This window comes from Vulpes lagopus, chromosome 3 (assembly GCF_018345385.1).
Source record: "Vulpes lagopus strain Blue_001 chromosome 3, ASM1834538v1, whole genome shotgun sequence".
Taxonomy (NCBI): domain Eukaryota; kingdom Metazoa; phylum Chordata; class Mammalia; order Carnivora; family Canidae; genus Vulpes; species Vulpes lagopus.
The window spans coordinates 73,169,710-73,195,568 of NC_054826.1; the positions used below are offsets into that span (position 1 = coordinate 73,169,710).

Genomic DNA, 25,859 nt, shown 5'->3' on the forward strand with positions numbered 1-25,859 from the left:
GGATGGCTCAGTTGGTTAAGTGTTTGACGTCAGCTCCAGTAATGATCTCAAGGTGCTGGGATCAGGCCCCCCAGCCTGGCTCTGGCTCAGCAGGGAGTCTGGTTTTCCCTCTCTCTCTCTCTCTCTCTCTGCCCCTCTCTATGCTCTCTCTCTCTTTCTCTCTCAAATAAATAAAATCTTAAAAAAAAAATTATGACAGCAGTAGCACTTTTTTTCTGATTGGTTAAGTATAACCATCACTTAAACATAATGTATCAGCAATTTTAATTCTCAATTTGACACACATTATTTATCATAATTTATTAAACCATGAAGCCAAAAAAAAGCAGTGAGAGAAGTCTAATATCCTTCAGTAGCAGAAGTCTCAATGTCAACATACATATATAAATGGTCTTATTTCCCAATGTCATTATATTCATTTGGACTGGTGGTTTTTCTTATTTCTGATTCATCCCTATTTTGTGGAAAGCATTTACATTCAACTTGTTTAAAATGTATTTGCTTCATTAAAAATTTTTTTTATTTTCACAGAATGTTTTTGTTATGATTGATGGCCAAAGATTTAGTATCTATCTATCGATTGCCCTTATTTTTTAAATGTGTTTATTTTAGTTTCCATAGCAGCACATTGAACTGTACTTTAAATATCACATAGCTTTCCTGAGAGAAGGGATATAAAAGAGAAGATGGATAAATTCCAACAATTTCTTTTTAAAGCGCACACACACACATACCAGCTACAGAGAGACAAGATTCACAAAATGAATCTTCCCAAGTATTGTTTGGTAGAAACAGTGTCATAAATTGTGTGTTCATATTTGTCACTCAGGAAAAAAAAAAATCACTTCTAGAAAATTATATTGTTTTCCATCCAAATGTTTAAACCTGTTAAATAAAGTTGTTTCATAAGAGATTTATTCTTTAAAAATCAAAGTAACCTGTTCAGTAAGCGAAGTTAGCTACTTACACTACTACTATGAGTCAGGATCACTGAAGAATTGACAGATTACCTATTTTCTTCTTCATTTGAATCAGTTTTACTTTCTTATTGACCAAATCATCCTAGAACTTGAGTCAGTTTATGAGGAAGAGAAAAAGTATGGCTTGCATACTGGGACAAAAATCAACTAAATACTTAAAAATGACACCTGTAAATTTTCTCATCCTAACACTAAATTTAAGACATTAGGTCTACCAGTGCTAGGAAAAAGTTCTAATGCACCAGAATCCTTCCGATCCATGAAACAGCTTTAAAAAATAATTCTAAACAATAGCAACTGCCATGGGATCGTAACATTAGAAAAGATTAAAGAAGGACGATTTCCCTTTTCATGTGGAACAGAATCATGATAACACTTTTATCTCAAGCCATTAAGTTTTGGGGTGGTTTGTTATGCAGCAAGTGAGCCCAGACTCCTGAGGGCATGGAAATCTGGGGGGTGGGGGAGGGGAGGATCAAGATCGCCTGATGAATGGTTGGGGGGCACTGGTGCACATCATAAACCATGGAGCAAGAAGACTGGTGAGCTGCAGGCAGCGGCTGATATACATAGGGTGGCATCCTATATTCTTGAATGTACCCAGAGAGACAGAAGTGAAGACATGAGGGCTTATCTAAGTGAGCTGGGCTAGGGTTAGTACTCTATTAGAGTTAGGGTCAACTGTTAAAGTGACTTTACTCAAGGCCCACACGTTGGTGGGGAGAGAATATTAAAATATAAAACAAAACTAAAAATAAAAAAAGTGTTTTTCTTCATCTTTCATTTCTTTATAATTCTAATGACATTGTTATGGAAGGGTTACAACTCTGTAATACTCATTAGTGCCTGGCTGTAACGCAAACAGACTGTTTTAAGGAGCAGGGACTAATAATATATTTCTCTATAATAGGCCCATGTCAGTGTAAAGGACATTCACACAGTTTATCACATTTGTGCCTCAAAAGCAACCTGAGTTAATCAAGAACAGAATCACCTCCATTTTAGGGATGAAGTAAAGGCATACTACTACAGTTGACCCTTGAACGATACAGGTTTGAACTGGATGCGTCAACTTACAAAGATTTTTTTTTCAATAAATACAGTACAGTAGTGTAAATGTGTTTTCTTATGATTTTCTTAATTTTTCCCTCTAGCTTACTTGGTTATAAGAATATAGTATATAATACACACAGCATACAAAATATGTGTTGACTGAATGTTATTGGTAAGGCTCCCAGTCAAAAATGGTAGGTTATTAGTATTTAAGTTTTGAGGGAGTCAAATGTTATACACAGATTTTCAACTATACAGTAGTCAATGCTCTTAACCCCTGGATTGTTCAAGGGTCAACTGTACTAAGAAGTAGTGATGTCACTTGCAGTTACTCAAAGGATAATGTGTGAAGTTGCATTTTATGAAACTCCAAATTCTGTAAATTAGAAAAGGAACATGAAAATATTGATATTTTTACCTTGTACTGTTTTTATACGGCTGCCACAAAACAGTGCCAGTTTAGCAGGCAAAAAGAAATATCTATCCTGTAGAAACCTCGTCATTATGAAATTCTGAAGAACTTACACTTCAAAGAAATTTAAAACTCACCCCAGAAATAATCAGTAATAACATTTGATGATTTAAACATCTCTTTCAGTATTATTGATGGAGAAAGATTAAAAAAATATACAAAATGGGATCTTAAAATACATGTCATTTAAAAAATAACCCTAATTTTCCTTAATTTAAATGATAAATATAACTGATGGGATAAATAAAATTTTATTTAAACAGGAAAAATGTCAGAGCCTCAAGTAAGCCTTTGATTTAAGAAAAGGGTTAGGAACGGCTGGTGCTTTAGCTCTACACAGCATCTGTCCTTCTCTTATGATGAAATTTGCCTTGAGCTTCCTCTCATCTTCCCCCGGCCTCCAGATTTTACCTATTATATTTTTAGCCAATTATAACACATTCTGATATACAATATTAATACTATGGATACTGTTAAAGGCATGGAATGATTTTGATGAATTTAAAAATAAACATAAATCCCTGCACCAACAAATTTTAAAGTGATCTTTTTAAGGCAGTCTAAATTGTATGCTGCTGTAAACGTGCTATTTAGCCAATCTGACAAATGTGATATTTTGCTGTTGGCTAGACTTTGTTTCACATGCTAGCTGGGAATATGAAATTCATTTCCAAGGTGAATTTCATGAAGCACTACTATAGAGAATGTTATAATAAAATCCAGACATTCCATCCACTACATTCCTTTCCTCTAATACTTCTGTAATTCAATCTAAAAAGACCAAGCAAGTCTGTCTGGGAAGATTACTGCTTTATAGACCACTAATGTTGCTAAGCTTCGAATATTTTCTGGGTACTCAAATATCCTGAAATCACTGAACACCAAACTACGGACATTTTATAATTTTTGTCTCTTTGTTTTAAAATGGTAACAGTTCAGCAACTCAATTCTGTATAGTTTCCTGACACTACTATTTCTCAAAATCCTCACTCGGTTTTCTCTCTCACAATCTCTAGCGTAAAGATTTTCAAACCTGTTTGTATATTCTAATCACCTGGAGAGCTTTTAAAACAAAGGATGTCCAGGCCTTATTCCAGATCAAGTAAGTCAGAATCTTTGAGGATGGGGTCCGGGAAAGGTGTTTTTAAAAGCTTTTAAATACCATGTAGTGCTGTGTGAGTTCTTATTCTAAATAAAGAATCCAAAGCATCTCTATGTAAATAGATACTCTTAACCCATGTTCAGGAACAGTGAAAATAATTTAATTAAGATTTTTAAAAGGTGAAAAGTTATCATTCTATCAACCATATTTCTCATAAATAGCACCCATTTTCAACATTTGTAAAGCTGGAGAACTGCTTTCTGGTTTAAAGCCGTAGTTTTAAAGTATCCCATCATACAAAACTTCTTTTTAAAGGGTAAATAAGGTTAGGAAATCTTGTCTGTTTATCGGGAAGTTTTAGGATTAGTTTGAGGGATTAACTGTTAGCAAAACATAAGACTAACTGACAAAACCTTAATAAAACAAGAATTTGGCAAAGAGTAAAAGGAATAAATAATAAATGGTCACTGATTTCAGAGCTCATTTTCAAGCTAACTTCTTTTTTTTGTTTTTTTTTTGTTTTTTTTTTCCCAGTTTATACCAGCTTTCCAATCTTTTATTGTTTATATTAGGAGTTCATTTTATTTCATGAATTTCCCATCATGTTTCATAAGAAACGTTCCATAATAACCCGCTTCATTTATCCCCCTAGTACATGTTTGGGCTTTGGGAAATACTCCATTACATGTTATAGAAGCCGATTGATTCCTTTCCTGATTTCCTTCTTCCTAAAGCACTCTCACAAAATCCTCCAGGATTCCTCAACTCAACTTGGCTAAAATTCTTCACGTTAAAAAAAAAAACAAAAAACTGTTATTCAAACGAAGTTGGCCACCCTGTTGTTATTTCTGGGAGGCTGCTAGGGTAGTACAGAACTATGGATAACTTTTAAAGTTAAAGCTAGTAAATTTACTTATTTTGCATTCCCAAACTAGAAATCTCTGCTGATGAATCTGCAAATCTACTAGCTAATCATCTTCCAATCAGGTTCCTGAACGTCCGCCTCTACTAACCAAGTGAGCACACAACATGGAATGACAAGGGAGCAAGGGGACAGCCTAACAGGCCAAATAAATCCTGGCCATTAGTGGGTGACAGATGTCTTAGCCAGATCACCCCCACAGCAATGCTGACCACACAGAAAACACAAAACTCTCTATTATTATTTTCCTTTTTCCTCCTTTTCTATAAATGAGGCTCAGCATGTATAAGAAACCAGAGCTACACATTGGTATAAAATGTTACTATTAGACATTATTTCCCACTGATAGGTTCTGGGCCCATCCCAGATTCTAGAATTAACCTCATCTCCTTTGTAATAGTGGGGAATTGCTCTGAAACACATAACCTAAAAGTTAAATCATTCTTATGGAGCCGTTAGGGAGTTTCAAGTAATGTAACATTTCTGACCGACTGAACTCTCAAAATGGACAAGCAACATCAGTAGGAATACAAAGCGGATTACAGAGGTAAGGCTATTATTTCTGCATTTCAACATTTACACTCTCTTAGGTCTGTTTTACTCTGGAAGTAGCTATAGTGAAGGCACATGAATTTATACATTTTTTAGGCACTGAGTTGCTTTTTTTAGCAAATATCCCACATATCAAACAGATAGGCAAGAAAACTACTGTCATCTGAAAATAAGTGAGGGGAAAAAAAAAAACTCTTAAGTGTTTATGTACCTACTTCTAGAACCTCAAAAATCCTTTGGATATATACGAAATTGGACATTCTTCACTGGACTCATACCAGCTTTGAGAAAAAGAAGGGACTAGAGACAGACTGCCTAGTGATTTCACAGGGGTTCTGGCCTTCTGTTCACAAATTCTTCATGACAGGTGCAGCCCCTTCCCTCCCTCCATCTGGGGCCTGGCTGAGCACTAAAACTGGCCTCTACACCAGCAAGAAGCATATGGGCTGGGACAGGGGCAGCATCTCCTTTCTGATGGTATCTGCTCCCCCATTGTCTAAGCTTGTCCCTTTAATTACCGTATCTTTGTCCTAACTTATTTTGTCACGCACTTCTTTAAAAAAAAAAAAAAAAGATTTATTTGAGATAGAGAACGTGAGCGCGTGTGCAAGCTGGGGGAGGGGCAGTGGGAGAGGGAGAGGGAGAGGAGAATGCTGAGGCGGACACCCTGCCGAGTGCAGTGCCCAACCTGGGGCTCGATCCCAGGACCCTGAGATCATGACCTGAGCTGAAATCGAGAGCTGGATACTTAATCGAATGAGCCACCCTGGCACCCCAAGCATTTCTTAAATATAAGAGTTGATATGAAGAAAATATGACACGTACTTCTAAGTTATGAAGCACAATGAAGTGAACCAGCCATCCAAAATCAAGGCAGAATAGCACCATTATCATTGTTTCTGAGATTTTTCTTCTGCTAGGGTATTCCCCGAGAAGTGACCCCCAATCCTAAAATCTGTGTTTATCATTCTTTTCTTTTTGGAAGAATAGATTTGCCATATAGGCAGATATTTCCTACATTGTTTGGTCTTACCTTTGTTGGAGTCTTTAAAATGGTAACCTACTAAATGTAATCCCATCTGGCTTTTTTTAAAACCAAACCAAACCAAACCAAACTTCACTATAATTTCCCCGTCATCCATGTTGATGCTATTTTTTTTAAATTAAAGATTTTATTTATTCATTCATGAGAAGGGGGGGGGGCAGAGGGAGAAGCAGGCTCCATGCAGGGAGCCCGACCTGGGACTCGATCCTGGGTCTCCAGGACCATGCCCTGAGCTGAAGGCAGATGCTTAACTGCTGAGCCACCAGGGCTGCCCCATGTTGATACTTTGTAAGTGGTATCTCATTCAGCTTTAGTGCTACATAATATTCCATTATGTAAATATACTAACATTCATTTACCCAGTCTCCTCTGTAAACTAGTATTCTTGCTTTAAGAACTTTCCTATTAATATCCTTGCAAACGTCTCCTGCCACAGGTATCTAGGTCTACCAGGTAGTGGAATTGCTAGGTCGCCAGGTATGGGGATGATGAACACTGTAAGTTTCCAGAGCTGTTACATCTTCCTTTTCTGCCATTCCCAAAAAAATGTTGCTCTGCCCATCCTTGCCAACACTTGGCATTTTCAGACTTCTTAATTTTTGCAATGTAGAATGTGTGAAATGGAATTTCAATGTGGTCTTAATTTACATTTTCTTGAAAACTAATGAGTTTTGTGATTCTTTTTATATGTCTAGTTGCCATTGGTTTCATCTTCTAGGAGATGCCTTTTACTTTCGTCCCATTTTTTTTTTTTTTAGATTGCTAATTTTCTTATTGATTTTAAGCAATTCTTTACATCTACTATCATACCTTGTCATATATTTTATAAAACTGTCTGCATTCTTCACCCTCACTGGGCCACAATTCTAGTGCTGGCTTCCATTACACCTTCCTTTCCAGCCCCCAAACTACTGAGGAATTGAGAAAACCGCAATATGGGTTTCCAAATAGAGCTTTAAAACTCATTTCCTGAAAAGGATATTTAAAACAATTGGGTATTTTTTCACAGAGATTAGCAAAGATAAAATTGTCAGGGATGGCACAGGTGGTAGAAATACACATTCAACACCACCGTTGAGAATGTAAAGTGAATCTTGATCTTGTTAAGGGTGGTGATACAGGAGTATTTGACAAAACTCATTGAAATTATTGCATGCAAATTCCAGAACACAGGTAGGTGGGGTGGCACACTGGATCAGGTCTAGTTCTAGAGCTAGACTGCCACTAGCTCTGTCACTTAGAGTAAGTTGTGTGACTACCCTGGGCAGGTTATTTTGCTTCTCTAAAGCCTTGGCTTTCTCAATGGCAAAATGGGGTAATAATACAGATATTATTATATTATACAGCAGTATCTGTATCTGTATTATTAGGGCCGTTGTGAGATATAAATGAAATTGTGTGAAAGTGCTTAGAATAATTCCTAATGCAGAAACAGCATCAGATGTAGGGTAGGCTGCATTTATCATTTACAGTTTGTTGTAGGGTCTGAAAAGTTCTCTACCAAATTATAATGACATTTTCCTACATTTTCTTCTAAAAGTTTAAATATTTTAGTTCTGACATATAAGCAGGTAGTCCACTTATAATTTATTTCTGAGTTTGCTGTGAAATAAGGATGTAATTTCATTCTTTTTTTTCTAAGAGATGACCTAGTTGTCACAACAGTATTAGGTTACCCATCCTTTCCCACTGATTTGGAATACTACTCTGTTGTATCAGATTTCCACACGTGCTGGGTTAGTTTCTGGATTCTTGATTATGTTCCAGTAAGTTTATTGTCAATCACTGCACCAATTCTACATGGTCTCAGTTACTATAACATTATAATCAAACTTTATATATAATTGGGGCAAGTCTTCCTTCCTTGTTCTTTACAGCTGTCTTATCACTGCTGGGGGGGGGGGGTTTGCTCTCTCCTGTGAACTTTAGATAATTAGGTTCCACGAAAACACAAACAGTAAGAATCCTGTTGGAATCCCACTGAATTTATAGTTAGTTGGGAGGAACTGATCAACATTAGCCAATACTGATCCATCAACACGGACTATCCATTTACTCAGATCATCTTTTAACGTTCATGTTTACAACTTTTTTTAGTTTTGTCCCCATTGTTACAGATCCTTTTAACAGGCGAAGGCAATCTGTGTACAGTTACTGTCATTACTGCCATATTTGAACCCATTTCCTGCATCATTTTTGGTCCACGTGTCCTCCATCACCTGTCCCTTTATTTTGGTCTTCTCTATCCCAGTAGCCTCCTGTCTCCTCCCCCTCTGTTGGTTTGGAAACTATAGATAATAACCTCTTAAGTTGTTATATCTCTGCATGTGACAGAGGCCATACTGTTCTCTCCTCGCCTTTACTGAGAGTGAAAGGAAAAAGAACTAGAGGAAAAGGTGAGAAAAATGTAAAGCGGAGGGCAAGAGCCTGTGAAAATGTACTCTGAAGTGGGAAGTGGGGAGCAGAACTGAACATTCCACGGGACGGGGCTGCGTGCTTTCCTTCCTCCCCTCTCTCTAGGCACTTAGGCAGTGCACTTGTAGGTTACATGTTACATCATCTTCAGCATTTCCTTCACCTCTCTTAGTCATTCCAGGTAACCATGGGTTCTTTTTATCATAACTATTACTGTTAAGATGGCTTACCATTTTTGTTTTTCTGATTAGTTTTAGTTGAGCCATTTCAGTTAAAGCACTACAAGAACTTGTCACTAGCAAAACTTTAAGGAAATGGGGTATTTACAGGAAGAAGGTACATTTTATTTTTAAAGATTTTATTTATTTATTCATGAGAGACACAGAGGGAGAAGCAGGCTCCCTGCGGGAAGCCGGATGCGGTGACTCCATCCCAGGACCAGAGCCAAAGGCAGACCCTCCACCACTGAGCCACCCAGGTGCTCCGAAGGTACATTTTATTTATTAAGCTTAGGAGACCATTTGAAACAAAGCAGTATTTGCATCATGTTTACCACAGGAAATAACACAACATTTAGGATTTAAAAATTCCTAAGAAAGTATTTAACCATGATAAAAAAGCATAAACTATCTGTGTGTGTATGGGGGGGGGGGGGGGAAGGGAAGTTCATTTCCATTTCCATTTTGTATTCCTGCCATTTACCTGTCAAGGAAAAGACCAGATATCCTTTTGGAATATTTTTACGCAAAGCTTTCAGGCCACTTTTCTCATGTAATTTTATTTAACGCTTTAATGCTTTCAAATTCTTTAAGATTTATACACTTCTAAGGCCCTTTTATATGGAGCTAGCAGTGTATCTTTAAAGTGTAGTCTTCCCTATCCATTAATGATCCATTAAATACCTTAAAACCACCATCATTTCTATTTGCAAGATTAACTAAGGTATGTAAAGTGAAAATCGGAAAGCCTTATATTTCAGAAAACCAGAATTAAAAAACTAAGGTTGATGAAAATTAATGATTTAAAACAGTGCAAATAAACAAATATTGACCAAACAACAACTAGGAAGTTTGTTCAGCAATACTGAGATTAGTTGGTGTCCCCAAAAGAAAACAAAAATCACAGGCACAAAGCAGCAAAGAACTAATCATGGCAATTATGTTCCCCATTAGGCAAATATCACCAAGTTCTCTTATATCTGCCCTTTCTTTAAATCCACACTCAAGAAGAGTGACTACTGCTCACTGTTTCAGTGGGCCCCTGGAAATTTAAACACAGAGAAGCCAGTTTATCCATTTACAGTTTTGGTGAAAGTGTATTCTAAATTTTGGAAGTCCTAAAGATTGATAATTAAAGTTTGGTGATGAAAAAGTGTCACATTAGCAGAATCTTTAGCATACAATTTATTCAGTGCTGTATACATTCATGCTATTTTAAAATACCATTTATTAATCATTGCTAATATTCATGTAATACAAGGGTAATGTATTTACTTAGCTCAATATTCAAGTAGTTTTTTTCCAAACCTTCGATTTTTATTTTATTTAACTTTTGAATATAGTTGACAAAGGATGTTACATTACTTTCAGGTGTACAAGACAGTGATTCAATTTCTCTACAGGTTATCCTATGCTCACCACAAGTGTAGCTACTATCTATCACCATACAACCCTGTTACAATACCACTGACTCTATTCCCTGTGCTGGGCCTTTTATTACCATGACTTATTCATTCCATAACTGGAAGCCTGTCTCCCATTCCCCTTCACCCATTTTGCCCATGCCTCCCACCTCCCTTCCTTCTGTCAACCATCAGTTTGTTCTTTGTAAATATCTAAGCAGTTTTATTATATACAAAATACTTCATAGTTTCTCACAGAAAACTAATTTATTTATGGTTCTGCATAGGAAGCGTCCAAGTAATAGAGACGAGATCTTCAGTGAGGGTTGTACTCTCCCTTTCCTGCCCCCAAGTGATGGAGAACTCATTGCTCTCACAAGGTTGTCAGTCTCAATGGTGAACAATTCTGGGTATTGGAAAGCTTTCCTTTATTTACTGAATAAAACTGTTTTCCCTATAACATCCACCTATTGCCCTAATGTTACATTCACAATAAGGGAAAAATCAGTCTTCTCTTCCCCATGTGACAACTTTTAAATCAAGACAATTTTGTTAGACATTAAATGTTCTCCTTACCTAACCCCTAAAACTCCTTGGTATTTTAGTTTTTCTCAGGATATGTAAAAGAGATTGTTATAAGCTGAACTATGCCCCTACAAAAAAGACATGAAGTCCTAATCCCCACTCCCTCAGAATGTGACCTGATTTGGAGATAGGGTCCTTACAGAGGTAATCATGTTAAAATGAGGTAATTAGCGTGGCCCTAACCCAATGAGACTTACATATCTAATACAAAGGGGAAATCTGGACACAGAGACCTTCACAAAAATGAAGGCAGAGATGGGGGTGATGTATCTATCAGCCGAGGAATGACAAAGACTGCCAGCAAAGCACCAGAAGCTGAGAGAGAGTCTTGGAACAGATTCTCCCTCAAAGCCCTCAGAAGGAACCAGGGAACCCATCGATACCCTCGCCTTGACTTTTACCTTCCAGAACTGTGAGACAGTAGATTTCTGTTGTTCAGGCCACCCGGTTTCTGGTATTACAGCAAACTAATACATTTCTCAGAAATGTGACATGATAAAAGGTTTAAGAAATTTTCCACAGCAGGATGCTTTGTTTATAGGTGAGAATAATTCTTTCCTAAAATAGACTTACCATTACTTGGAAACATAAATGCTCTCAGCAATAATACATTTGAATACTTCCTGAAATTATGTTTTGAACTACTGGTTAGGACAAACCTATTATGTTTAGTTTTTTCCTATGACTTTTGCTTTCACAATTTTCTCAGCAGCTCTGTCTTTGCAGAGCTGATGTAACTGTTAATAGTAAGAACAGTAAGAACCCTTGGCTCTGTACTCAAATCCTAATATCCAAACAACTCATAGGACCAAGAAAACTATAACCTGTAAATTACACTTTATTCACAAATTTAGAGAATAAGGAATATAAAAGTTGAGGGTAGAATGTATGATTACATAAATCATTTTCTAAGAATATTTATGTCAGTATACTATATCAGATTTTCATCAATTTTGGGAACTTCTCTGTAAATACTGAAATAGAAATTAATTTTGAAACAGTAAAAAAAAATAAGATCAGCAACATTATTTTATATAGAAGATTCTTAAGCAAAAGATATCCTGAGATGCTTAGGAATTCCTGAATATCATTATTTATAGCCTGTAATTTCTCCCACAAAGTACATAGGAGCAGCACACAAAGCCATTTTCAGATGGAAATGCTGAGCAGACTGTGCCTTGTAAGGAATCACTCCAGTTGACCTTGCTGTAATAATAGAAATGTTTTATTTCTGTGCTGTCCAATAGGTAGTTACTAAGCTTGAATGCCTATTGAGCACTCAAAATGTGGCTAGTGTGACTGAGGAACTTAATGTTTAACTACCTAAAAAGCCATGAGGGACTAGTGGCTACCATATATATTTTTTAGATTTTATTTTTTATTTTATTCATTTCAGAGAGAGAGAGAGAGAGAGAGACTGAGAGGATGAGCAGAGGAAAGGGTGGAGGGAGAGGGGAAGTTGACTCCCCGCTTACCAGGGAGCCCAACATAATGACATGACATGATGCAGGGCTGGATCTCAGGACCCTGAGACTATAACCTAAGCCAAAGTCAGATGCTTAGCCAACAGAGCCACCCAGGTACCCACTGCTACCACATTGAACAGCACAGCTTCTGGGTTCATTCCCTCCCATACATATTTTCCTTCTTTTTCCCTTTAACGCAGGAGTTCTCAGGGAGTGGCAATTCTGCCCACTAGGTGACGTGCGGCAAAAAGACATTTTTGGCTGCCATAACTGGGAGGTGCCAATGGTATCTAGTGGGGAGCGGCCAGGAATGCTGTTAAACATCTTACGGTGAACAAGACAGGCGTCCGGAGGAAAGGATTATTCAGTCCAAAATGTCAAAAGTTTTAGTTTCAGAAACCTAGACATATTCAAAAGCCATATAATATTCTAACATTAGCAAGTCTGCTCTTGAAATCTTTTGTCATTGTTCAATATTCCATCCCAACTGCTGTTTCCTCTGTCCATAGTCTCTTAGCAAGTACACCACCTCATCTGATTTTCAATCATAGTGACCTATGTCAGTTTGACATGACTGAAGCTGGTAACTGTACTTTTTTTTTTTTTTTGGTAACTGTACTTTGTAATAGGGATAAATATACATAAACCCTAAACCGTTTTTCAAACATGAAGACATTTATAACAGAAAAACTTTTACTTCTAACTTTTCATTTAACTTCATTTAATTACATGAAAGGGCTAGTTTAGTGCCAATGCGTGATCAGTGACATCAAAAGCTCATGTTCTGCTAGCAGAGATTCAGCAGAAATCTTTTTCCACCTGACAAAACAGTAATATATTTAAGATCTTTAAATTACCCATTTATGCCATTATTATAAGACACTCTTTTATTTGAACATTATAATCTATACCAAAAGCAGAGAGTATTAAAAAAAAATCTCCGTCCTTAAACAGTTCAAAAATCCAGTGAAAGAATAAATGGCTAATATAGCTGCAGTCACAAAAAGTGAACAAAAGCAAATTGTTTCTGAAATGGAGGCTAATAAAGGAATCTTGTTGGAAGTCTGGCCTATGCAATGAAAACAAGACCCAACAGTTTAGGATGTGTTTTCTGTCCTAATGAAGGAAGACAGAAAAGATAACCTCTTATCACTGATGAAAAATTATATTTTTAAGATTTTAACTTTTTCAATTTCCTTGAAAATGTTGCTCCTATTTACCTTATTTCTCATTACCTCACAGCAATTTCTGTATCTTGTTCTTAGACACACTTCCTAAACATTTTAGTTATTCACGTGATAAATCTCATCCAAACTGGAAAATAAAATCTACCTTAACCTAATTGAAAGATGACAAACTTAGACATCTCTGAGATTTTACAACCATTTAAAAGTATGTAAAGCACATATCAAGGAAGAAATGTGTCACTTATAAATTGTGACTGCCTTCAACCTTCCACGAGGAGTTAAAAATTACTCAAGATGTTTTTCATTAATCCTATATGATCTTTGCATGCAAAGGGAAGAGGCAGGATGCTATCATAATAATGCATTTAAGAGTTGATGCTGGCTTGGACTAGAGTAACATACATAAAGCTGATGAAAACCAGGGGGATGCTGTGTCTATTTTGAAGGTAGAGCCAACAAGATTTTTTTTTTTTTTTTTTTTTAGAGCCAACAAGATTTTTTTTTTTTTTTTTTTTTAGAGCCAACAAGATTTGCTTTAGGATTCAATGCAGGCCATGAGAGAAAGACTGGAATCAAGGATGATCGCAAGGTTTTTGGCCCGACCTACTGGAAGTACCAAGTTGTCATTAATTGGGCTAGTGCAGACTGCCAAGGGAGCCAGACTAGGAAGGAAATCCAGAAGCTCAGTTTTGGGTATCTTAAGTTGAAGATGATTTTCAGATGTTTCCAAGTAAAGTAAGCACCTGAAAATATGTATGATCATGAGTTCAGCACTGAGGTCTGGGTCAGAGATGTGAATTATGAGAGTCCTCATAGAAAAGAGAAAAAAATCCTAGGAACTGAGCTCCTGGACCTGCCAACTTGAAGAAGTCAGGGCATGTGGAGGAATGTGACAAGGGAGACAAAGAAGGGAGTGGCCACTGAGTTATGAAGAATACAAAAACAAGGTTTCTTGGAAACCACGTGAAGAAAGCACTTCAAGGACAGAGTGAGCAACTGTACCAAAAGCTCCCGATAAGTCAGATGAGGACCAAACAATTGGGTCACACGGGGTCACCTCTGACCTAGAGAAGGGCAATTTCAGTAGAGTGGTTGGTGGCAAAGCCTCCTATGGGTCTGAGAGTGACCTAAAGGAGAGGAAATGGGGAAAGTGAACATAGACGTTCTTTTGAGGAGTTTTTGCTTTAAAAGGGAGGGGGAAGGGGCTCCTCCCGCAGGAACCGGTGGCTCAGCAGTTAAGTGCCACCTTGGGCCTGGGGCATGGTCCTGGAGACCCCGGATGGAGTCCCACATTGGGCTCCCTGCATGGAGCCTGCTTCTCCCTCTGCCTGTGTCTCTCATGAATAAACAAATAAATAAAAATTCTTAAAAAAAAAAAAAAAAAAGGGAGGAGGGAGAGGGAGGAATGGGATAATAAGATGAAAAGTAGGCCAAAAGAGTTTTTTTGTTAAGTAGGAGAAATAATAGCATGTTTGTGGAGAAAGATCTAGGACAGAGGGAAAACATGCTGGAAAGAAGTGGGAAAATTGCTGGAGTATGGTTTTTAAGGTTTGTAATTTAGACTTTAACGATACCCATTAAATATAATCAAAGAGGATCAATTTACTTCTGCTAGATAATAAGACTATGGTAAGACAAAAAGTGTTATTAATGTAAAAAGGGAAATACAGATGTATGGAATATAAAAGGTCTCCAAATTAATCCAATTCTATATGAGAAAGTAGTACTTATCAAATATCTAGAGTAATTAGTATTCTATATTTAGAAGTGAAAAATCACAGAGCAAAAAATGAACAAGTTGAACTGTATTAAAATTACAAATTCTCCTTACAACTAAAAATAAAATATCTAAAGAGAAGTATTATTAGATTGAGAAACAAATTTAAGTTGAATATGGCTTGAGGTTAATTAAGTAAGGAGCTCAAACAAGTAAATTATCAAGTAACCAAAAGATAAATGGGTCAAGTACATACAGACTACTTGTACAACAGGAGATACTATAAATATCAGGACAAGTATTAAATCTTGCTAACAGTAAAATGCAGAAAAAACCCCAATGCAATCTGTTATACATGTTAGGAAAATACGAAAAAGTTAAAACACCCAAGCCTGGCTAAACTGTGAGAAAGACAGTAATCATACACTGTTGGTGGCAATGTAAATATTAACATCCTTTTGGACAGCAATTTGGCAATTCATATCACCAGTCCTAAAAATACTCATAGCCTTTCACCCAAATACTCCTCCTGGATATTCTGCCTAAGAAAATACTTAAAAAGAAAAAAAGTATACATAAATGATGCTTACTGTGACATTATAATTATGTTGACATTAGTTATGATAATATTAAAAATGAACTAAAAGCAAAATTAAAGAAATGAATGGCTATGAAAATTATGAATATTGGCCTGATTACAGAAGAGATAAAATATGATTTCAGAGAACACAGAAGATGCTTACAATATACTAAGAATGATATAAAACTTTATTTTTATTTATTTATTTTTTTACTATACTCTAAATGTAACTATGTCACCTACAACAAGACAAAGAAAAATGTAAATTGAAAACAGTTTCAACATCCAGTCTGTTGGGACTGTAGGGGAATACGTTCTTCCTTGTTCTGATAACAACTAATACTTACTGAATACTTATCACGTGTCCAATGCTGGACTATACACGTTATGTATATGGGCACACATAATCCTATGGGGGTAGGCTGCAGTCAATAAATGGCAGAGCTGATATTTGAATTCAGGTAGTATTTCATCCTGATCTTAACCACAATGATATATACCTAAATTAAGAAAAGTTAGAAAAGTAGGATTTCTCTCAACCTGTAAGAGTCATGTTTCAAAAGGTAAGGTAGAGGTAATCACAAATGAATGAAATATCATTTGGTAATCTCAGACTACTATACCTTAATAATTGCTAACTTTTCAATCTTGCCTGTGAAGTTAAAACTGATTTTTTTTTTTTTTTTTTTTTTTATGATAGTCATACAGAGAGAAAGAGAGAGAGGCAGAGACACAGGCAGAGGGAGAAGCAGGCTCCATGCACCGGGAGCCCGATGTGGGATTCGATCCCGGGTCTCCAGGATCGCGCTCTGGGCCAAAGGCAGGCGCCAAACCGCTGCGCCACCCAGGGATCCCGTTAAAACTGATTTTAAACAGAATGGAAAAACCCAACAAAATAAAAACCATTTCATACCACTACAGAATGCTAGAGCTGTATGAGAGTAGATTACCAAATCCCTTTATCTCTATAGAGAAACTGAGGTCTCTAATCAGTAAGAGGCTGACTCAAGGTCATTTGGGTGGTTAATATAACGAAAGCTAGTTCTGTATTCCAGGTTCCCGGAGGAGTCCAACAATATTTCTTTCTATACTGCCTTATTCCCCTCCCCCACAAAAAACCATACCTATTATGTTTTAAGTGCAGAATAAATGCCAAGCTGCACATCTGGTGTGTTTTAGTTAAACTAATATTTACAATAGTTTTAGTAGTGGTTTAATATTATAACCACTTTAAGAAGATGGCAGTGAAGCTCAGATGAGTTTAGTACATCACCCAGCATCATGCAGCTATTAACTGGCATCAGGATCTGATCCCAAAGCCAGGGCTCTTCCTCCAGTATCTACCACAAGGTCTGGAGAGAGAGTGCTCATGCACAGGAAGCTCTGGTTCTGGAAGTTCCTTGTGTTCCCTGCGCATGCCACCAAAGGTTCACAGTAAGAAAACTATCTGATCTTTCTTCAGGCTCAGGACTATCAGGCTGTACCAGCAGGTTAAAAAGAAAGTAAATAAATTCTATCTCCTGGCATGAAAAAAAGTCTCCAAGTTTGTGTAGGTCCTGGAATGGGCTTTTGTGTCCTATAGTACAACAAGGGAGAATACATTCTACAGAGAAATTGAGGAGCGCAGGGGTAAAATATAACGATGCTTGTATTCCTTGACAATTGTGCTTTCTAGTATGCTAATGGTTCAATGGCTCATGACATAATTCCATGACCCTTCCTCCCTCCCATTTTTTTCTTTTCTTTTGCTTCACACTTCAAATTCCATAGATTCTAGTACTGCAGGCTTTAGTCTTTTCTCTCCAGTTAGGGAGCCCCCTAAGTGAGCTCCTTGTCTTCAGAGTTTCTTCATTTACAACTATCTCACTCAGCAAGGGAGAGAATCTTCCAAAGTGAAGCCACTACTGCCTAACAAAATTTATCACTTTTTCCTTAAATTCCTTGAAAACAGGCCCTAGTCTACCTTTCCAGCTTTCTCTCCTGTCCCTCAAGTTCCCTGTAACTAATCTGGGCTTTCCCTGCTTTGTGCTTTTGGCTCACAAAGATCCCTTATCTAGAATCCTCTACTCTTTCATCTTTCGCTGTCTAAATTCAGAAGGTCCTTTAAGGTCCATCTCAAATGTAATCTCCCTTGTTTTTTCTGGTTCTCCAACCAGATATAATTCCCTCCTTTTCTAACCCTTATAGCACTGGGTTGTAACTCTTACAAGACTCCACATTGTCACCTGTATTGCGGCAGGTATCAGTGTTTGAACTGTCAGTTCCAGTAACATCAACACTGTGTTTACTAACTTTTGTGTTATAGGTAGCACCTAGAGAAGACTTTCATATTCATAGTCAATGATCAAAACCAAAAATTTGATTCGAGTAATGCAAACTACATCAAAGTGCTTCACAATTTTGTTAAAAAAAAAAAAGAAAACTGGTCAAAGGAAACCAGTTTAAAAAAAAAAAAAGTTACAGCTTCTTAAATGGGGCACTTCATTTTCTAGGTGCAAACACAACAGTTGATATACATCTACGAGGTCAAGAAAGGTGTGCTTGGATTATGTCAATGACACTTAAAAGGCTTAAAAAGGCTGAAAAAAACAAGCCTCAAAAACCCCAATCTGAAGACATCTGTAGTGTGTTTTTATTTCCTGATTTTTAGTTCTCTTCAGAGGAATGCAGGAAGCTCTGAAGCTTTAAACCTAGAATCTGTAGGGAGGTAGGGCAAACTTCATTAAGACAATCAAACGATAAAGTCAGAAGGCTACTGCAAATCAGGCTGAATAGAGCTACTGAGTGATCCACTCTCGAACAAAAAACCAAAACTCAGAAAATTTAGCTTCTTCTCAGTGAAAAACTAAATTTGAAAATCTGGTAAATGTTCTATTTTCCACGCTCTGCAGCTAATCGGAGAAGCCTGCTGCTCAACAAAAACATTCCATACAGGTACTGAGGTAATAGTACTCCTACAGGGATCATGAATAATGAATCCGGGGGGGCCCCTGGCTGTACCTACGTCATTGCTCACTTTGTGACCAATTTTTTTTGTTTTTTTGTTTTTTTTTTTTTTGAAGACCCGGGGTAAGGTGGGGAGGATGAGAAAAAACCGGTTTAAATTGTAGTCAAAATAGCCTTCGTGGAGTTGCGGTGTTTAATTTTTGTCTCACGGGCCTGTAGCACTTGGTAAGGGCACAATGAAATTAACCGATAATCTGATAAAAGCAAGAGGCACCTGCGGCCTCTCAGTCTGCGACCAGGCCGGGCCCCACTCCGCGAGCGGGTGGTCGCCGTTCCACGGGAGACGCTAGGTGAGCGCCAAGCTTGGGGCAAGGGGGACCTCTCCCAGGGATGTGAGCTAGGAGCGCTCTCAGGTTTTTAGACTAATCTCTCCTCCTACCACACGTGACCGAATGGCATTCGGCCGCCCAGAGAGACACCGCACCGCACCAGCCGCGGGATACAAAGGCTCGCCGCCGCCGCCGCATCCTCGGGAGGGTCGCCGGGCCTCCCGCGCGCGCGTCAGCGGAGACTGCGCAGGGCGCCGCCGCGAGGCGCGCCGCTCCCGGGCCCACAGGGCGGTGCCGCGCAGCGCGGGGAGCGGGAGCGGGAGCGGGAGCGGGGAGCGCGCGCCGCCGGCCTCGCGCGCCCGCCCGCCCAGCGCCTCGGGAGCAGGGCCGCCGCGCCGCACGCAGCCCGGCCGCGCCGCAGCCGCCGCCGCCGCCGCCGCCGGACCTTCGCCCGCCACAGGGAGCCCCGCAGCGCCGTGGACCCGGGTGAGGAGGCCGAGGCCCCCCCCCCGCCCCCGGGCAGGCCCAGGGCCCGGCCAGCCCGCCCCGGCCCAGGCCCGGGCCTTCCCCTCTCCCAGCCCCTGCCCCTCCCTGCGCCTCCCCGGGGCTGGCGCGGGCGGCGGGGCTTCGGGAGCGGCACTTACACCACGGCTCTGGAGATCATCCAGGACACCATCTTCCCGGGGGCTTGGCCCCCACTTCGGGGGAGGGTGGGCGCCGAGCGTGGCGGACCAGGCCGCCAACGGCAGGCCGCGCGCTCGCCGGCTCCTCGCGCTCCCCGGGGCCGCGCCGGCGCCCTCGGGAGCCGGGCCGGGTGTGTGCGCGCCGCGGCCCGAGCTGCGCGGCGGTCGGCCCCCCGCCCGTCCCCGCCCGTCCCCGCCCGCGGCCGAGCCGCCGCCGAGCCAGCCGGCCCCGCCCCTGCGCTCCGCTGATAGGCGGCGGCGGCGGCGGCGGCGCGGCGGCCGAGGCCGGGTCTGGGCGGCGGGGACCCCGGCCGGCGCCTGCGAGCCTCGGGGCGCGGCCTGCGGCGCCCGGGCCCCCGCCCGCCTTCTCTTTGCATCTCTGGGACGCCCACCCGGCGTGGAGGGGACGAGGGGGTGGCGGGAGGCCGAGGCCGGGGACTTGCGGGCGGGGGCTGTGATTTATGTGTGGAAAAAAATAGCAGGAACTGTCCGGCGGAATCCTCCGGATCAGGCCCTGGCAGCCGGGCCTCCCCGGCAGGACTTTGAGCTGTGTGTAGCGCACCCGCTGTCTCGGGCGTCTGCAGAGCACGGCGTCTTGAGGGAGACGTCGGCAGGATCCTGGTGCAAGCCTCGGGGTAGACCAGCAGCCTGGTGCTGCGCGCTGCAGAGCTGGGAGGGGCGGACGACCGTGGCGTTGGATTTCGTGTTTGCAGCAGTGGGTGTATGGATATCACCGTCCTGGGCCTCTCAAACCACCTTCCCAATCACAACGTCTGCAGAGCCTGTTTTACAGACACATCTGAACCTGCCAGATGTTCAAAGTAAAAAAGGGCCTAGGGCTCCTGACCTGCTCTGCTGTTTACAGTTGTCTTTTTTTTTTTTTTTTTTTGGTGGGGGGGGGGGTGGGTTACTGCTTACTCCTTGCATTTCTTGCAGATAGCGTTGATTTCAAGAGAGAGGATTTAAAAACTGTTTCTGGTAGTAGTGCCCAATTGAGAAAATGATCTTCAAGTGTAGTCTTGTTTTCTCCCCCGGCCCCCCCCCCCCCCCCCCCCCCCAGTTCAGAGGACAGTAAAAGTTAATTCTAATATTCAGATGGTACGAAGAATAAAGGATGAAATGTGAGCTTCAAGCCTTTAATTAAAGTCCTAAAAAACAGCTTATTTTGTGACCATGTAATTTATTCTTTTTGTTCCTCAGTTTCCCCACAGTAAAAAGAGACTAATAATACTGCAGCTTACCTTGTCGGAGTGACATGAGGCAGTGCTAAATAACATGTTTAGGCAGTTCTCCAACTTGCTTGGAAGAAAATCGAGGGCATATATAAGATTGTCCAGAGTTCTTTTAAGTTCCCAGGTTCAATAAATTTAGTACTATTTTTATTATTTAAGAATTGAGCTCAAAAGTTGCTTTCAACTTCAGGGTTAGGTTCTTTTTCTTATTCACTCATATTAAGAATATATAAAAAAAGAATATATATTTTAGTTTCAGGGATCACTTAAAATTTGTATGTGCTTGGAATCTTATTTTTGGCTATTTTTAGCATTCTTTGGGGGTCACGTGTGTCACATAAGCACTAGTTTTCTGGAAAACTGTTGCCCAATAAAATCCAAACTCCTGGAACGCCAGGCTCAGCCATGCTCAGTGGTTGAGCGTCTGCCTTTGGCTCTGGTTGTGATCCCAGGGTCCTAGGATGAGTACTGCATGAGGCTCCCCACAGGGAGCCTGCTTCTCCTCCTGCCTTGTGTCTTTGCCTCTCTGTGTCTCATGAATAAATACAGTCTTCAAAAAAAAAAAAAAAAAAAGTCCAAACTCATTTGAGTGGCACTTAAATCTCTCCATGAACAGGTCCTGAAATGTTTTTAACAGCCTGAGTTTTTACTGCTTTCCCAACCCCTTTGGATCCCTGCCCTTTCCCCTCATTCTTTTCTCTGAACCAGCTGTATTTACATGCCCGGCACCTTGACCAGACTTCATTTTTTCTTTAACGATGTACTCTCTACTCTCTACCTATCAGGATCCTTGTTTTTCAGTGTCCTATGCTATGAGGATGTCCTTGATTTTTCCCCCGTGAAAATTATCCATAATTTTTCCTAGGCCCTCACAATTTATTAGTTGAATTTCTACTTAATACCTGTTTCATTCTGCTTTATATTATGACTGTGTTTTACTGATGTCTAATCTGCTGGGTAGTAAAATGTTTGAGGACAGATACAGTATACTAGATATCTTTTGTGGTTTCCAAGTCTCTAGAATAGGATAATTGCTCAATGAAAGTTTGAATAAGTTTGAGAAGTTCGTTAATACACTCTCTTTTAAGTGTTGAAGCTTTATGAAAATTCAGCCATGTACTGTAGAAGTCTCTTAAAGATGTCTTGTGTTCTTCATTTGGGGGGTCATCATTCTGAATATTATCTCACAACTTTCACCGTAATGTATGCCTTCAGCGGTTGCTGAGACATGTAGGACTGTTGGTTGCTCTCTGAAATGTCCCTAAGCTGCTGTGTCTTAAATTTCATTTCGTATGCTTATTTTATCTTCAGTCTCTTCCATATTCATAGCACGTTTTGCTGCTCTCAATCTGGAACAGCCCCCTTCTTTATACATCTCAATATGCCATGTGCTGGAAACCACCTGCCCTCTGCTAAGCACATGTTGTTGAATCAACCTTTACAAGCCAAAATGTGTAGGTAGTGTTATCCCCATTTGATATACTGGAAACTGAGGTTTAGAGAGTTCACTGTCAATGACCACATAACTCATAGGTGACAGAATTGGAACTAGTCCATGTTTCCTGGGTGTTCTTGACATTATACTGTGATAATCAAATTGTGTCTAAGGAAGTGGGTCCAGATGGGGAATACCCTCTTGGAGGAAGTTGGGAGACAAATTTTTTGTTGGTGGTGGTGGCTGGGGCTAACCACTAACATTTAATGGGTGGAGATTAGGGATGTTACACTTGACGCAGTGTGTGGGCAATACTGAACAAAGAATGTTCCCATCTTCTGTGTGGTTAGAAATATCCTGCTTGACATTTGTGTAACATTTGTAATTATCAGAATCTAGAAACCATTTTACATATAAACTAATGGTTTTAATGGAGACTGAACTTTCATTTGTTTATTTCCACATGCAAATGTTGTGTGAAAGGAAGATATTTTTCACAACTTGATGACGAGTTGTTTAGTTTTGGAAAACTATCACAGACCACTTTGCTATCATGTTCATGATTACTTTTATGTGTATTCTAGTTCAGTTTTGTTTCAAGATTAATATTGAAATGCTCATTATCTTATAAATTATTTTCATTTTCCTTTTACATTTATATTTTGTTTAGGGTACATGGTTTTCTTAGAAGTTGTTTGTAGGAAGAGTGTTATAATTTCATTTCAGGGTGATGATGCAGAAGTCGGAAAATATTTTATGGAGGGGAAACACTGAGTCTGATAAGGTTGAGAATTCTTGGGCTAAACTAAGAGTAAATTTATCTGATGAGGAGTCTCTTATGGAAAGTGCCCAAGTTTCATTAGGAGTTGTTTCTAATCTCTGTGTCCTGGGCCAAATCTTGGATGGTAGAGATCTTCTAGTAGGTGGCCATTAAATAAGTGCTTCGTGGTGTGAGGCAAGGCTCTAGAGACTTGGGAGAAGCTGAAATACATTACCTGCGGCCTAGAAGCTTATTTAAAGTGTTGTTTCATTTGGTATACTTGAGATCGTTTCTGGTATAGAAAGTAGAAAGTTATTTCTTTAAATATTAAATGGTTTATTTTAACATATATCACTGGTATTCATTTATTGTGCTATGGAGTGCTTCCTTCATTATATTATGCAAAGATACTTTTCTTTAGGTATTGAATGTAACATGGTGGCATGGTGGGAGGCAGCATATTTAAAGATTGTTCTATCAGGAGATCTATTTCTGCTATTGATAATGTGATGTTTGGCAAGTCAGTTTGCTTTTAAATGGGGTTGATAATGTTTTCAAATGCAAGGGGTTTTAAAACTTAAGGCTAATTAGACTCTATTAAAAGAGTTGCTTTCTCTTCTATATCTTCCCTTAGTGTTCCTAGGAGATATGTAGAATGTGCATCTTTTACATGTTAAAGGAGTTCATTTATTAAGAAAAAAAGAGTAGTAAAGTACCTAGGAGAACAGGTAGTGAGAGCAGAATTACATGGTACAGAGATAGTATCTAATTTGTGTAATTATTAATGAGTATGCCAGGGGTACTAAATAATAGGTCACCTTCCCCTTCCTACTGGAGGAGTATTTTCAAGTGCTTGAAAATATTTTTATTTGGAGGAAGACTAAAATTACTAAACGCATCTGCCTTAATAGTTGTTTAGAAAATAGTGTCAGGGAGAGGATCTGAGGACAATGACTTAAAAGGTAAACCTGTTCTTTTTCTATCTCCTGCTGGATGAATATTTCTTTTATCTTAGCCAATCTGTTTTAGTATTATGGTGACAATAGAGGTGAAATTTGCATCTAACATTGAAATAAAATTATAAAGAAAAGTAATATTCAGAACGCAATAATCAGATTGCAGGAGAATGGAAAGATTAGATTCTGAAGAAGATGAAAGCAAAATATGTCTGTGATGGCCGGATCTAGGGAACACATATAGTAAGGAATCGACCATATCTGAAGTTCTTCTACATTGGAAATAGTAGTTTTACTTATGACAATTAAGGACTTACACAGAACTTTTTCCCCCTTCTGGTCATTCTTGTTAAATGGCAGAGAAACACATAGCTCAAGACATATTTGGGGCACTTTCGCTATTCATTTAAAAAAGAATAGATTGAATCATAGTTTCCGGTTTTAAAATCAAGGTAGGGGACACCTGGGTGGCTCAGCGGTTGAGCGTCGGCCTTTGGCTCCGGGCGTGATCCCAGAGTGCCGGGATCGAGTCCCATGTCGGGCTCCCTACATGGAGCCTGCTTCTCCCTCTGCCTGTGTCTCTGCCTCTCTGTGTGTCTCTCATGAATAAATAAATAAAATCTTTAAAAAAAATAAAAATAAAATCAAAGTAGGTCTATGATTTCAGGTATTGTTCAGGTGCATACAGAGGTTGTGGTGTAATTTCCAAAAAGTTGAAATATTTGATAATTCTACCATGTGTATTAAGCAGACCTTAAAATTTTTTTTTTTATTGGTGTTTTTGAGTGGTAATTCAAAGCACATGGAATATAATTCGCAAGGGTAAACAATGAAGTTAGTCTTTTACTGCCTGTCTCCAGCTCTCCAGTTCCTTTCACAGGCTATCTCTGTTGTCAGTGTTTTGTTTTCTTTTGTTTTTGTTTTCGTTTTTTGCCAGAGCAAAGTCTAGCAACAGACTCAGTTATATGTAGGTATTTAATCTAAGGTAAAGGTGGAATTTTAAATCTGTTGGAACATGATGGGTTTATTTAGTAAATGATTTTGTGACAGCCAGCTGTTTAGTAAAACCTGAAGAAAAAGTAATTCCTGATGGATAAGAAATGTAAATGTGAAAACTAAAAGTACCATAAAAGTGCAAAAATAATATATACATAAAGGTAATATGATCTTGATGTTGGAAAGTCCTCTCAAAGCATGTGATAAAATCAGAACCAAAGTCAAATTTCACAGACCGGGATACCTGGGTGGCGCAGTGGTTTGGTGCCTGCCTTTGGCCTGGGGTGCGATCCTGGAGACCCGGGATCGAATCCCACGTTGGGCTCCCGGGGCATGGAGCCTGCTTCTCCCTCTGCCTGTGTCTCTGCCTCTCTCTCTCTTTCTGTGTGACTATCATAAATAATTAAAAATTAAAAAATATTTTTTTCACAGACCTAGTAACAAAAATTTAGAACTTTTCTGCCCTGAAAAATCACATAAATGGGATTTCAAGACAAATGATAAACTAGGGAAAAAAATTTGTAAAACTAAAGGGTTGATAGTCTTGCTATACAAAGCGCAACACACACACACACACACACAAAACAAATAAAAAACATTAACTGAAAATATAATCTCAAAATTTGGAATCTCTGGTTTCCAGCCCAGTATGTAGGGAGTTTAGGAATTGCTATTCTATCCTAACAATTAAAAAGCTGAACTAAAGAGATACACTCTGCTTAGATTCTTCAGGGTAATGAAGTCACAGGGTAAACTGTTGCCCCCAGAATTGGAATTACAGGAAGATACAGGGAATCACACCCTACTGGAGTAGAAACCTCTGCA

General features: G+C 39.4%; 2 protein-coding genes across 2 annotated transcripts in view; one reads left to right on the plus strand and one right to left on the minus strand.

Moving 5' to 3' along the window:
* Positions 1-19,799, minus strand: part of REEP3 (receptor accessory protein 3) — a 99,642-nt gene extending 79,843 nt beyond the window's left edge. Inside the window, exon 1 of the mRNA XM_041746947.1 lies at positions 19,617-19,799. Coding sequence (XP_041602881.1) covers positions 19,617-19,648 — 32 coding nt within the window. The 5' untranslated portion in view covers positions 19,649-19,799. The remainder of the gene's footprint in view (positions 1-19,616) is intronic.
* Positions 19,346-25,859, plus strand: part of JMJD1C (jumonji domain containing 1C) — a 325,530-nt gene continuing 319,016 nt past the window's right edge. The window contains exon 1 of the mRNA XM_041746944.1: positions 19,346-19,458. The gene's annotated coding sequence lies outside the window, so the exon portion shown is untranslated. The remainder of the gene's footprint in view (positions 19,459-25,859) is intronic.